Source organism: Trichoplusia ni, chromosome 1, assembly GCF_003590095.1.
Source record: "Trichoplusia ni isolate ovarian cell line Hi5 chromosome 1, tn1, whole genome shotgun sequence".
NCBI classification, from domain to species: domain Eukaryota; kingdom Metazoa; phylum Arthropoda; class Insecta; order Lepidoptera; family Noctuidae; genus Trichoplusia; species Trichoplusia ni.
The window spans coordinates 15,367,428-15,382,876 of record NC_039478.1 but is presented as its reverse complement, the minus strand read 5'-3'; the positions used below and the strand labels follow the sequence as shown (position 1 = coordinate 15,382,876).

Here is a 15,449-nt window from a genome sequence, read left to right as displayed (position 1 = left end):
AAAGTTGGTCACGCATCTACGGACCGACCGCGTCAAGCGTAGCTTAACCTGTGAGCGATTCACTTATGCGGTTAAAGCTTAGCCACCAGCTCTTCGGGCCCTTGATCAACGGCTAGTAATAATGATATATTGTCCGAAAAATTTTAAACACAAAGAGAGGTGTTCACAGTTCCTTATCTACTAAAACCTCTTAGGGGGGAAATATATTATCAATATTTATTATTGGAAATGACAAATGAATTCTCATCGGTAATTATAATAAAAGTTGCGCAATATTTTCAAGTTAGAAACAGATACATCGCAGATATCTATCTTGTTTTTACCGTGCGCAGTAAAGCACACGAACAGTCAAAACTGTTATCTGCAAATCAAACCTCTGTTTATCTTGTCCGATAGTTACTCATGACTCATGGGGAAATCGATGCGTATAAAACTATTATTTCTATAGCAACAATATAAATTCAACAACTTTCAAGCCTTGGTCAAAATTCAAGCAATATTACGACAAAACCTAAGTATGTTACCTCAGCATCTAAGGTTTTAACCGAGAGTTTAGATTTGTCGGAGTCTCGCCAACGAAGGTGCAAATTGATTTAGTAAACTACTGATTGCATCATAATACACCAGTTTTACAAAATAGCAGACAGATAAAGTAAACATGACTTGGTAAAATATGACTGACTTGTGTTGTGAGGTAATCCTACCTCATTCGTTTATCCAATCGAAAAGGGAGTCTAATTAAAAACATATCTGCTTTAGTTAGTAGTAACTGCATTTAATATTGCCTATAAAACTGATGACTAGGCAACCGTGAAATGGAGATACATAGACTAATGTTATTGCTCTAAAAATTGTTTTTTTTTTCCATGAACCGATACAAAATAATCTATGCAATACATAGGTAGGTAAATGTTGTAAGTATAGTTGTAGATGGATGTATGAGAGTTGCGGGGGCGCAGCTTGGACGACGTTCTGCAGCGGCGCGCCGAGCCGGCCGGAATGCACTAATACCATTATGGACCACGACACCACTCGCTGTGAGTGGGTGGTAATACTTCAGAACGAATAGAACTTCCACTTTTTTATGTTTACAGAGGAAGAAAGATTCTAAATGTCACGCCTACCTATTCAATCCGACTTCGAAAAAAGAGTGAGTTCTATTTCATGCGATACTTTTTTAACCAGATCCATTTTGCCTGAGCTAAGGCCAGGGGTGATCTACAGTTACTGTACGAGAATGTTATAGATTAGGACTAGGTCTCCGTTACAACTTCGATGTGTATATTGTTTTGCCATATTTTCCGAGTAATTGATATAAAAAAAAAATCACTTTGCCAGTAAATAATACCAGATATTTTGTTGTTTGGACCTGTAAGTACAATGCATATAAGACCTTGGCAAGGTTTATTTGTGTCAATACCATAGTACCGAGTACTTTTATGCAAATAAAATGACGTAAGTATCAGCTGGTAACAATTGGCTTAAAGGATTATATTTATCTATAGAAATGCCACTCGTTGCACTATTATCGGACATATGCGACACGGTCAGATTAGTAATTATGCATTATTAATGAACATTTTAATAAATTTACTTTCAACTTGATTGATTGGTTTTATCATCCTAGTGTGGTTTTTGTTTATACAATAGTTGCAATAATGTAGGTGTATCCTAATTATTGTCCCACTCTGTTGGAAGCCACACTACAATATTGGCATTGATTAGCTATTGTAACAATTGTCGAAAGAATAAACTTTTTACATATGCCCTTTGGGTCACACTGTCTCTATCATAGTCAAATAAAATGACAAGAGATTTAAAGAAATAACAGACTTACAAAATCAATAAACACGTAATGTTTAAAACTTTCTAGAGTCTACATGTTCTTGGGTCTGTGGCCCCGGGTCACAGACTATAGTAGACTGGCCGTCGGCGCCAGCGAGTCGCGGTGTGAAATACTCAGGTGCATCCGAACCTGCCCACGGATTTTATACAGCGTGCTCTTTTTGTTCTAAATAGGCCGACTGTAATTTATTGGCCACAATACAAGAAGAAAGTACCACCTTATTGCTTCAGTTGGTATAGGATTTTTGCAACAAGATTTATGCTCTTTTGTTCAGTGCTATATCTTAAAGGTTATTTCTAGTGTTTTTAATGAACATCGGTATTTTTTATAATGCAATTTTAATTAATTAGGTAAGCACATATTATTTACAGATCTATAGTTTATTTTACTATAGTTTTCAAATTTTCATAAATATATTGTCAAAAAGTTTTTTGACAATATATTATCGTATATATCATATCGTAGTTTTGAACTCCAAAATTAGATTTTTCTTCTCGTACATGCAGTTCCTTCTTCACATCTATTTGACAAAGCTGAAATGCCTATATAGTTATAGATATTATGCTATGTAGTTGTTTCACTTACAAAAACAACCCGCTGTATAAGAGCGCAGTCGTCCCGGTATCCTTTCACAGCGCTGCGCGTGAGTCGTGATTTGATTCCCACAGAGCGAGACCAACATTAGCTCTATTTCTTTTCTTTTCATCATTTTACTTATTGCTATCTTTTATGTCAATTTCATTTGTTTACATTTTTTGTCCTTCTTAACAATTTTTTATCGACAGATTTGTGACGCGGTGATTTCAACCTCAGGTATAATTTATAAATGTTTAAGGTTGAAAACATATTGATAAAAACAACTTAGTGTTTTATTTTTTTGTTTCAAGAACCTTGCTTTATGTGTGTACACTAGGACCGCTTATCATAATGAAATGGCAATATTTCATAAAATGTGGAGTCGTTTGGTTGACTCGATTTTTGATACGTAGATATTATCTATTTTGAATATTATATTTATGTCTATATTTATAGTATGTTTGTTCTCTGAAAAAGTTATTTTCGCACTAGAAGACTCAAAAATGATAACTAGACTCTTGTCCAAGATAATATACTAAAGTCACGCTTAATGTCTCAAGTAAATTAATCTGCAATAATTAGTTACATCTTTTATTAATTTCGACGTTTTATTGATAACCTTGAAATAAGACTTTCAAAGTGGGATGTTTGCTAAAAGCTTAATTTGTTATTAAGTAATTAAGTTAACGATCAAAAAGATCCGTATCTGTGGCGGAAAGCCACTTATTTTGGCTCATATAATAAAAAAAATGTAAAAATGTGATTTAACACCACATAGAAAACTATGATAGTCATAGGTCTAAAAGATTTGGTTAAAAATACCAGTTAAGGAATAAGTTTTAAGACATTACACTGGTTTGTTCTCGGCAGGCAAAATAAACTTACTTCAGGAAATATAGGTTTCATACTCATTCATATTTCTACTATGTCATAATATTCATATTGAGTTTCAGCTGTCAAATATTCCCACGATAACATTAGAACTTATTGGTTTACATTTTTTGTTGTTATGATAAATCAGTTAAATATTGTAAAGGTCACACAAACAAATAGATAATGACAGGTTGTTCACTCGTCATTACAAATGTTCAGATACCCCTTAACCTTTTATGTATATTATATCGTGTGCAATTTATATTAGAAGAAACAGCTGTGTGGTCGATATGACCTCACAGCTTGTAAGTATTCCACTGGCTGTAGTACATTTTTACAAATAAACTAAAGAATACTGCAAAGTTGGGAATTAGAATCTATCCGAGAAAAAAAACGTTTTCTAAATGACGTACGGAAATATTTATTTGTCTTAACCAAAGTTCGAAAACCTAGTTTATTTTACTAACTAGGTCTTTAGAAACGCCATACATTTTCAAAAGAGTGTTTTCCTTTCGATTCCACTTTCGATACTATTTCGGTTCTGATGAAAAAGAAAAATAAAATCGCTCATAACTCTTAACACTACAGCACTTTTAACTCAGAGTTGTTCTTGAGAACGGTTTATGATATTGATATTATTTAAAAAATATATATTATTAGGTGTCCCAATGTTACTGTCGCACTAAGGTGGTTAAACCCCTAACTGGTTCACAGAAATTAGTGTCATGTATGCAGAGACATTCCGACATTATTTCCGGAGATGTAAAAGTACTTTCTTACACAAGTGTTGCTTATCTTTTTCTGGCCTAGGTACCTAGTACTAAAATTCCAAAGCAGAACGCAATTCAAGATATCTACGCACTTCACTTGTCATTTGTTCTCCAATCACGGAACGTGTGCACAAAAATGGTGGCTTCGGTACTCGTTGAGCCAGTTGCCTTATAAGTGTACTTACTGATTAGCACGGGTTCGAACTTTACCCAATGTGTTGCGATATTTTGTGTAAACGTTTATTATGTATTGCGAAACTATTTCCTTATTACTTTAGGTTGAAGCACGACGAAGCCGAAATGAGATAGCTGTTTACTGAGGTTGAGGAGCCACAAGCTAATTTGTTAATGGTGTAGATCCGATTTTGTTGAAGCTGAAATGTTTGTATTGTAACACACGAATACTACATCTATTTTGATTCAAAATTTTCAGATAACGTACTTTTAATTTTTCGGACACTGATTTTTAAAACATTGAATTTCACGCTGGCCAGTTTTAATTTTAATACAAAAGCTAAATACTAATTCTCATTACCACGTAGATGATAAACAGACCGAGATATGATTTTAGAACAATTCACAACTTAGCTTCAGTTAATTCATAATTTTATAGGTTTGTTTATGACAAAAATTAATCCCAATTCCGTCTCCCTGTCGTTTAATATAGCGTGTAATACAAGTCACGATCTGTGCTACGTCGTTGCGCGCGCGCTGCTTGGAATGCGAGCGCGCTCCGCATTGTATGCGCAAGCGCACCCGTGCACCTGCGCGGCTGCGCCCGTGGGAATCCGACATTTTCGGATTCGAAAGATCTGTAATTGGGTGTGCCTCGCAATGGTATTGAGGGATTTACTTTTTTTAAGATTGTTAATATGTGATTTAACTTAATAGAGACGTTGGTGGTCTTTGGATACCTGCAGTCTTCGTTACTAAAAGTAGCGCTTGACCATACAATAAGCATTCAGCCCTTCACCATTTTGTTACTATATAGGTACTATTCCTTCACGAACGCATAAAAATTGTTCCGTCAGTAATTAAAACCTGAAAAATACCCCATCATCAAGACTCAATCAATTTTATATGATTACGTTGTTATGTATGTATCATCATCTATTTTAGTTAAATACGTATGCGCACGACGCGTTGGATCGTTGAGCGCAAAGATTTTTACCCGGTTTTTGCGCACTGGCTAGCTTCTTTATCGAGATGCTGTGCTCTTAACTTATCGTTGACGTAATGCTCGTGTGTAATGAATAGATTTGGTGTGTCCCAAATCGCTGTAAAAGCTTAATAAAAAAGCAAAAACCTTAAGGAGAACTAAATATAATTATGTTGATGTCTGATACATTATTTTTGTGTCAAATACATCAAGAAAATACTGGTACTTAGCTGAATGCGGTTAGACTGGAAGCCGACCTCAAGATAGTTGGGAATAGGCTAGGGCGATGATGATGATATATCAAGGAAACAGACGAAATAGCAATAAAAAAAGTAGTATGTAAGAGGGAATTGGTCGACAGATTTTTCTCATTCTGTCATATTACATTCGCGTAACATTTAATACATCTAAACAAGTGACGATCGTAACATTTGGTCGCCATATTTCGTCCCGTTTTCGATTGATATCTCAATTAGCTAACAGCTGACCCGTTTGTCCCGCCGCTACTTGCCTTCACCAAATAAAATAACGTAATGCATTGTTCGCAATTGTACCCGTATTTGTTAACAATAGTCCCTGTTCGTGCGACATCTGCACATATTAATACCATCTATTACTAAATGGGTTCTAACAGAATATATTTAGAATGTATTTTTCCTTGATCAAGTCATTTCTGGGATGTTGAGTTGTTTATAGAAAAATGAGTTTTAGGGCTTATTTTGAAGTGTCGCGTGTTCCAAATTGTTGATTGTTAAGTCCCGGATTGCCACTTGTGAGTTAATCGCATGGTCGTCGAAGGCAAGCAGCTATTTGTGCTGTGTGTTATATTGTACCAGTTGGCGCAATATGATGTAATGACACGCCATGATTAGGCGTAAATAATTGAAACGTTTTTAAAATGCGTTGGATTGAAAATAAATTGTAATAAAAAAATGTTGGCAAAATTAATTTACATAAAATATTACAATGTTTGTAAAATACTCTAATACTGAAAATTTTATAAATTCATTTTTCAGGAAAAACTGCTATATTGCGTAATAAGAGCGAAGTAAGGTTCCAAGCCTTGTAAAAATAATTATATCTTTCATAATACGCCTTAGATAGGATACTGATTAGATACACAGATTAATCAAAAGTTGTATATATATAGGAATCCACAACGTACTAGTTTTATAGGAAACCCAAACAAACTGGCTTGTGTTGTTTGTAACTATACATTACCAGTTTAGTATATTAATAAAAGATAACTCAGCTGTAAAAGGCGTGACCTTAGAATTGAAACAAGTCGAGAGTTCAGATAGAATATTAATCGTGTTTCATTAGCGAGTTGCACACAGTGTGCGTTGTTGTTGTCATCACTCAGCCGCGGACCGCGAGTGCGCACCGGGCGCCGGCGCTGTGCACACGAGACGCGATCTACAACCACTTATAATAAGACAGCAGATATCACACAACTCATTCACTAGCTGATATTTGTATATTCACTAAGTGCTCACTTCAAAAAGTAAACTATATAACTGTTCATCATGGCACCTATCGCAGAGAACGCTCAAATTCAGCCACTGGAAAATGAAATTAAGGCATCGGCTTTGGAATTGATTGGCAACACCCCCATCGTCGCCCTGGACCGACTCTACACTGGCCCCGGAAGGATTCTGGCGAAATGTGAGTTCATGAACCCTGGTGCATCAATTAAATGTCGTTCGTCACTGAGCATGATCCAGCGAGCTCTGAAGTCTGGAGAGCTGAAGCCTGGCGCACCGGTGGTGGAGGTCACCTCTGGTAACCAAGGCTGCGGGCTCGCCGTCGTGTGCGCTGTACTACAACACCCGCTAACACTCACCATGTCCAAGGGTAACAGTGCTCAAAGAGCGATACACATGGAGGCCCTCGGTGCAAAATGTGTCCGCGTTGACCAAGTTGAAGGAACGTACGGAAATGTAACACTAGCAGATGTCAAGGCCGTTGAAGAAGTTGGCCTGAAAATAGTAGAAGAGCAAAATGCATACTACGTTAACCAGTTCAGTAATGAAGGAAACTCGTCAGCGCACTACACAACTACGGGCCCTGAGATTTGGAAACAAACTGGCCACCGCGTAGATGCCTTCGTAGCAACAGTTGGCACTGCGGGCACCTTTATGGGTACAGCCAAATATTTGAAGGAACAGAACCCCAACATTAAAACATACGTCGTGGAGCCTGCTGGTGCTGAGGCGATCAAGGGTGACATAGTGACGAAGCCTCTTCATTTACTTCAAGGTTCAGGATACGGTTGTGTTCCAAATCTGTTTAAATATGAATACATGGATGGGACATTGAGCGTGACTGATGAGGAGGCAGTTAAGTACAAGGATTTGGTTGGTGCGAAGGAGGGATTGTACGTGGGATACACGAGTGGGGCGAACGTGGCGGCTGCTGTCAAGCTGCTGGAGTCTGGCCTGATTCCTGAAGACTCTTGGGTCGTCACCCTGCTTAACGACACGGGCCTCAAGTACACACCCGTGCCCGAAGAACTATTCAAGTAACATGTATCTAGTTTATTAATATTGTATAATATATTTTGTAAACATAGATAAGTTAATTCTATAGTCTAACGATAAGTGTTTATTGAGTAACATAGGATAAGAGAAAAGTGATAAAAGTTTAATGCGTTAATCTTTCGACTCTATATTGGAGTGAAACACTAAAATTTTGTGATGTAATTTCATGACTTGTATATTTTTAACGTTATGTGATGTGGTACTACTTGTATTATATTGTCTTTAGCCATACTGATCGACAGCTGGACAATATTTGTTCAAGTCAAGGTTTTTTTTAAATGAGACGCTTCATTGATAGACGCAATAACATGTTTAAATCAATAAGTCTCGATATTTTAATATTGTGTGATTATTTTAGTAAGTACAGCATTTTTACGATATGAAATATTTGTATTATAATCTAATAAATTTATGTTTAATGATAAAGTGCTTCATTTTCTTCGTCTCTATTTTACCTTATCGTACACATTTATGGCAAAATCTGTCAAATTCATTACTACAACATTCGTTATTGAAATTCTATATCTATATATTAGGTAGCCAAAAAACTGTTATACCTATATACTCGTATCAGCAAATACAAGTCAACATATTGTTGCTGTTTTTCTCTTGGCATGGTTCCTACACCTAGAGCAGAGTCTTTGACTTCTTCAGCGGACTTATTGGCACGACTTAACAAGCCTCAAGCTATTGTTCTTCATCATTTTGTTTATTAGTATATACCGAACATCAATTTTAATTCAGAGCTTCCATTTTGTCCAACAAAAAACTCAATTGGTCAAAATTGTTCAATGATACTGGCTGTTACGATATTTTACTACAGAGTTATAGGCGACCTCTTAAGTCAATGGAAGTCAAGGTTTTATCAATATATGTAGAGCAAACACGAATACAGAATATGTTCTTGTACCCCGCAGTACTTACTTGGAACAAGTTTATTTACTACCTCGTTAATTAACGAAGGTGATTTAGAAGGATTAACTTCGTGAATGTTAAGTATGATTTAGTAATTAGGAGTATCTGTAATCTGGTAAAATAAATATTTGCAGACTAAAGATAGTGGAGAGATTTTTTTTGTGAAAAGATCTTAAAAAAAGATGTTACGTGATTTCAGAATTATAGAGTTAAATAACAAGAGGATTGAAAACCTTACATTAAGTTGCGAAAATCCAGTCAAAAAAAATTAATGCAATTTTGTAACATTATTACAATCGGATCTTGTTTTGTCTTCTTCTTGATCTTCTAGATTCTCTTCTTGTATTCGAGTGGATAATGTAGATACAACCTGGTTTCAATGTAACCCCAATACAACTCGGACGTGATCTAACACGCCCTTGAAAAAATCTTAAACATATTCACTATACTTTGACCTTTCCTTTACCTATAGTGATATATGCATATAAATTGGAATAGGAAAAAGTCATTTCGGAGCGCTAACAATTGAACTTACGACATTTCACTTGGCAGTCCAACGGTTACACCACTAGACTATTATTTAATAGTTTAAACATATCTACAGTTAATTTCGTTCAGTGGTTTTTATTGGTTAAGTTGTTTACAAAAATACTGCTTATGAATTATTTCCCCTGGTTGATGTGAGTATGGTAAAACATGTTTAATATAATAATTATTTTGCTTTTTAGAGCAAGGTCTGAGATTCAGATATTGTATGTAATTGCAATATTTTCAATGCTATACGTTAATATTTACTTTCAAAAACATTTACTGGCAATAACAATACCACGGCTACACTTGAAACAGTATTAACAAAATGTTATATAACCACATTTTCTGTAGCATATTGCATCATATAGCATATAACAAGTGTTTTAAACTTTTAATGTATCAAGGTAGCATACCTGATATTCTTTGTGTAGCTTTAGCTAAGTGACTGTGAGGTGGTTATATTGAGAAGGAACATTTCTACTTTGTAGAATACATTAAAGTTTAGTTTACTTTAATGACGTAAGAAGCCAATCCAAACACAGTTCAATACTATCAGTAGAAACCACAATTTCCAAATATCCACTGTCAATATTAATTTGAAAATTTGTGAATATAGGGGGCAACCATCACCTGCGGAAGAGTGATACCGTTCTACATCTTGTAGTGGGGTATCACATATTTGCTTAAAGTTATTCACGCTTACTGGTAACTGGTGACATTTTAATGAAAGATATGCGGACAACATCACATACATTGTTGTGAACCCAAAGTAAGTTGCTAAAGCACTTGTGTTATGGAATTCAGATACAACTAAGGTACCACAAACACCCAGACCCGAGACAATGTAGAAATGTGAATTTTACATTGACCCGACCGGGGATCGAACCCGGGACCTCAGAGCTAGCGACACCTTGAAACCGGTCCGTACGCCACTCGACCAAGGAGGTCGTCACTCGGTGGGAAGCCCTCCGGTTGTGACGACACTAGTGATAATCTCTCCACATCCAATTTTGCACATCGTGGCCAATGCCAGGTAACAGTAGAAGACGTTACCAAATTCAGTACCCAGGTACAAGTGCGTTGGAGTGACTTATCAGTGTGTAATGTCAACTTCAGTTAACACATTATGTTAGCACATGTCTGAGACGATGGTAAACATACTTTTTTTATCCACGTGATAAACAAATAGTAATTTTTGGCTGTTTATTGAACTCATAAAACTAAATTGTCCTTTAGTTCTTTACGACTTAAGTTCGTTTTACGATTGTTTTTTGTTACTAAACCTAAGCACGCAGAAAGATTGAAACTTAGTCAATAGTAGTGGCTTTAAATAATAAAAGATGAGCTATGTTTCAGTCTATATCTGTCGATAGTATCAACAATTATTCGTTCGGCTTAGGTCTGTATCGACGACGGCTTAACACCAAGATCCCACATCATAATTTTATCATTATCTATCTGTATAAATATATAAAATGCCGCACGTACTTAAGATACAAAACAAATACTTGTATGTCACGTAAACCATACAAAGTGCTCACGTTATCTTGTATCTAATACTTTGTGTGTAACATGTCGATGTGCTTCCGACAAATGTCCGACTTAAGGACACACTGTAGGCCTACCACTATATCTTGATGTATAACTGTTGGTATTGAAGAGAAGGTGCAATGTCGAAAATAGATGTTGTCTCTTTTCCACACGTACGATGTGGATGACATGTCAGCTGTGTAAAACCCTAATCTATTTGCTTGTCTGAGCACTATCGTCTATTTCACTGGGTGACAAGTGATCTCAATGTTAATCGTTACGCTAAAACTGAAGCTCATAAGTTGAAGATAAGATCCCTCCCTTCATTCAATCTAATTTGACAACTATAATGAAGCAAGGTTGTCACTTACTGTATCGTAAGAAAGGAGAACCTAGTATCTTTATTACCAGACCCGCTGTAAGGAGCTTAATTCTTGTGTCGCGGGGGACTTCACAAACATTCAAGTAACATGCGTAAAGACACCCAGACCCATTCGTGGATTACACAAATGATAGTCCTAGGAATCGAAATGGCGACACGTTGCGTACAGTGGGTTTGGAGTGGTTACCTCAACAACTCGGCTAACATGCATTCGCAGTTATGAGATTTTTACTAAAGAGTTCATAGTTAGTACCGAATAGTAACTATACTGACTGAATGTAATAAATATTAGTCACATAGAGCATACTTAAAGAATGTTTATCAAATCATATCTTGTTAAACTGATTGAATATGCATAACTAATTAGCTATCTAATATGCATAAGCAATCCTATTTAGATTCAAGTCTATGACACATGTCAAATATAGTGATCCGTGACAAACGTCCGAACGAACTTCCTATATGATTTGAATACTAATCTTTTGCATAATATATGTTTAATAGACTGGTAAATAAATATGTCGGCGTAGCTCTCTTTTGGGTGCCAGGATAGCCGACATCGGGATAGGGTATTCAATAAAACACACATTCACGCCTCATTATCTCATTATCGTTTAATCCTAACCCTATCTGGACATATTCCCAACAACGCCCGCCCGTCACCGCTTGCTAAGCGCGCTGGAGAGAACAAACGGCGCAACAAACTCGCCAGCCTTGCGCTGTCCAATCATTACACATTATTTAGTTACTTTACACAATCTATATTCACAATATTAACAACACAATCATCAATTACGCCTCAACAATTACTAACTTTAATATTACGCAATAATCACTTAGTAACACGACCATCTTCAAACTTATAATCCATTATTCTAAATTCAAATATACCCGCGCTTCTATTTTACAACCAGCCAGTATTGGCGCGAACAGTAACTATATAGGTTTTATGAATGAGGTTGCGAACTATTTTTCACCAATGAGGTTTTAATTATGATTTAGTTATTTATTCTCATGCTCATCTCCGACAAATATAATAATCATCATCGGCCTAGCCTTTTCCCAACCATGTTGGGGTCGGCTTCCAGTCCAACCGGTTTCAGCTAAGTACTAGTGTTTTACAAAGAGCGACTGCCTATCTGACCTCCTCAACCCAGTTACCTGGGCAACACGATACCCCTTGGTTAGACTGGTTGTCAGACTTTTCAAGCTTCTGACTACCTGTAATGACTGTCAAAGATGTAGGAATAACAGCCGGGACCCACAATTTAACGTGCCTTCCGAAACACGGAGGAACTCGTTATGACAAAGATGGTCACCCATCTACGGACCAACCGCGTCAAGCACAGCTTAACCTGAGATCGACTCACTTATGCGGTTAAATAAATGAAATAATATTAATATAAATGAATCCCTATTGCCCTTGGTCACGGCATCACGCGTGAGCGGATTAACCGATTTCGCTAATTATTTTTTGTTGTCTTTGTCATTGTCAAGAGAAGGTGCTTGAAAAATTGCGCGGAAACTTGAAAATTTTACGCGGGTGAAACCGCGGGGTAGTATATTATTTATATTAAATCTCTTTTGCTTCGATAATGTGCCCCAATGGGCTATTATTGACATCAGGGGGTCGAACACCTCAACGTAAAATAACACACAGCAGCTCATGAGAAGAGACGACACTCTAAGCTGTTAGGCCCTCTGATTTTTCTAGTATTCAAAAAACTGCCATAAGTAACCTAAAATTTTGCCATAAGCTAAACTGAAACTAATAAAACAGTAAGAAACATATCTTAATCGTGTTGTTACGTTAGTTCCAGAACTCCAGCTACTAAAATTCTCTTTGATGAGTATTACAATTTTACATTTACGTCGTTGCGTTAAACTATAATTGCTAACTCATTTAATTAATTTATTTTAATTTGATGTATCAGATTAGGTACTGTTCAAATCAGCTATCTGTCCATGATTGCCAGATAAGCCAGGATTACTCAATGCGTGACAGTTGTAAAAAACGTTATGTCATGTCATACGTGTGGTGATAGATGATCTGATTTCGTATTAATATTTAATCGATCACCACCTGCATCCGTAGATAATTTACATAACTTCGAATGCTCAAGTTGGAGGTAAAAAGAATCTTGAGAAAACAATGAATAAACATGCAAATTGCAATCTCTGTTAATAACTTTAACTTAACCTATATCATAATACCAAATGATCTCGAAATTATCCTAAAAGAAGTCAACTTTATTAATCGAACACGGGAACATAAAATCGGGATATAAATCCTATCCTATATATCTAATCCAGGATATAAACTATCTTTATACCAAGTATCGTCTATATCCGTACGTTTTTGCTTGAAAGAGTAACGAAAATTCATACGTCTACAAACTTTCGCGCCTTTTACAATATTAGGAGGGAGTAGGACAGTAGCATCTTCATTTTTATATTATCTATGAATAAAAGTAAGGAAATTATTAGAACCTCTACCCACTAAATTGCTCTTATACATTAAAATGACTTGACGAAGTCACTTCACTTGTCTAAAATTAAAAGCATGCCCGTACATTTGGCGTGTTCTATTTTAGTACAATGTATTATTGCTTAGGACTTTTAAAAACACAATTTTCAATTCTCTCTCTATTATTTTTGAAGATCTGCTCGTCTCATACAACGACACCACAGAAACTGCTGTGTCTGATTGGCAGAGTAATGATCCATAAAAATATTTTACATTCTTTACATTTGAACAAATACAGAATTATTTGCCGAGGAAGAAACAAAACCATTATTAAATGATGTAACGGTTTACTCACGCGTATTTATCGGGGTAGCCCGACTAGTTTCGGACCCAACCGGAGTCCTTAATCATGAGCAGACGCGGCGGGATCGCGAGTCGAACATCATTTAATAATGAATCAGTCTCACGATAGTTATTATAAAAACAAAACCATACCTATTAAGATATATAAAGATTGATTACATCATTCATTTTCTGTCACTATTCCATTGTAATGTCATGAAAAATATGAATATCGGAAAACGGCTGGGTGACTGAATAATTTATCGACATCATTATCCTAGACAGGTCACATTATTACACATCAATAACTAAATAGCAAAGCTGAATAAACAGTTTCAAGGTGAGTGTGAAACAAAATTGAAGTTCTGTCAAAACTTAACATGAAATTCGTTGAATGTTCTCAAACTAATTTTTGATGTCGAAAAAAACTGTAAACACAACCCGTACTATGCGACTGCGGACTGTAAAAGAGGGTCAATTGCAGAAAGAGAGAGAAGGCACACTACACAGTGCAATTCTGTATCTCTCTTACTCAATAACAATAGTCTGATATTAATGGCTCAAAGTAAGACAGCTGATCTTTATCGGCGTGTCTTTGTAATTCCGCGAGACTCCCAAAGCTGTAATTTAGCGTCGTTGATTTTCACAAGAAAATATTACAGATTATGTCTGTCTATGGTATCGACGGACGTTCGGACATGTGATCCATCTTGGCAGTCGTTAACGTCTATTAAACCGTCTACGCTTGTTATGTGGGCGTTTCACTAGTTTTTTCTAATCTTCGATGTTTTTCGTAAACGGTGCCAAATTGTATAATTTTTACATCGGTTCTAGGCGGACCCTCGCATTAAACGTCCGAAATTGGATCGTTCTTTGTTTAAATGATAGGGACAGATGATTTTAAATTAAGAATCATAAATATTTAAAAGTATTCGTTGAAAAAATTAATATAGCTAGCCAGTGCATTTGTCAGTATTTAAAAGTATTTGTCTATGATACTCGTTATTTGTTTTCTTTCGCAGTATATTTGTTTGCTAGTGATGCCATATAATGGGTATTTTCCTCGATTGTACAAATGTTTGTGATCGTGCCTGAAGCACCTCCCCGGAGTTTTAGCGAAGATACCGTCATTACGTTAAGCGCTTCGCAAATATTGACAAGCGCTGTGATTTATTTTTGCTGTTTGGTCAATATCCTAGTCGATATTTATTTGCTAAATATTTTCTGAATTCGTAATTGCCTTATTAAGGTCTTAACGTTCATTTAACTGCAGTGTTGACCTAATTATATTATCTACTGAGGATAGTATGAAGTTTCGTATCTATAATATAATTTGAATTAAAATAGATGGGTTGTAATATGATGTGGTCTCTATATTAAATCCTGAAAATAAAAAATAACTAGACAATTATTTTTCATAAAACAAGAAAATAGCCTTCTCTTTTTTGAAGCTAGTAAAAACAGTGGCATTCGCATTGCTGTAAGGGCTCTTACGAAACATCAAATCAATAGATAAAT

The 15,449-nt window shown here is 35.9% G+C and overlaps 1 protein-coding gene across 1 annotated transcript; it reads left to right on the top strand.

Moving 5' to 3' along the window:
* The first annotated feature begins 6,427 nt into the window (after positions 1 to 6,427).
* Positions 6,428 to 7,856, top strand: LOC113497034 (putative inactive cysteine synthase 2). The gene has a single exon (XM_026876474.1). It carries the CDS (start codon positions 6,751 to 6,753, stop codon positions 7,747 to 7,749), a length of 999 nt encoding a protein of 332 aa, XP_026732275.1. The 5' UTR covers positions 6,428 to 6,750; the 3' UTR covers positions 7,750 to 7,856.
* The last annotated feature ends 7,593 nt before the right edge of the window (positions 7,857 to 15,449 follow it).

What these genes read in the sequence shown, in the direction of transcription:
- LOC113497034 (XM_026876474.1), top strand. Translation starts at nt 6,751, where the DNA reads ATGGCACCTATCGCAGAGAACGCTCAAATTCAGCCACTGGAAAATGAA.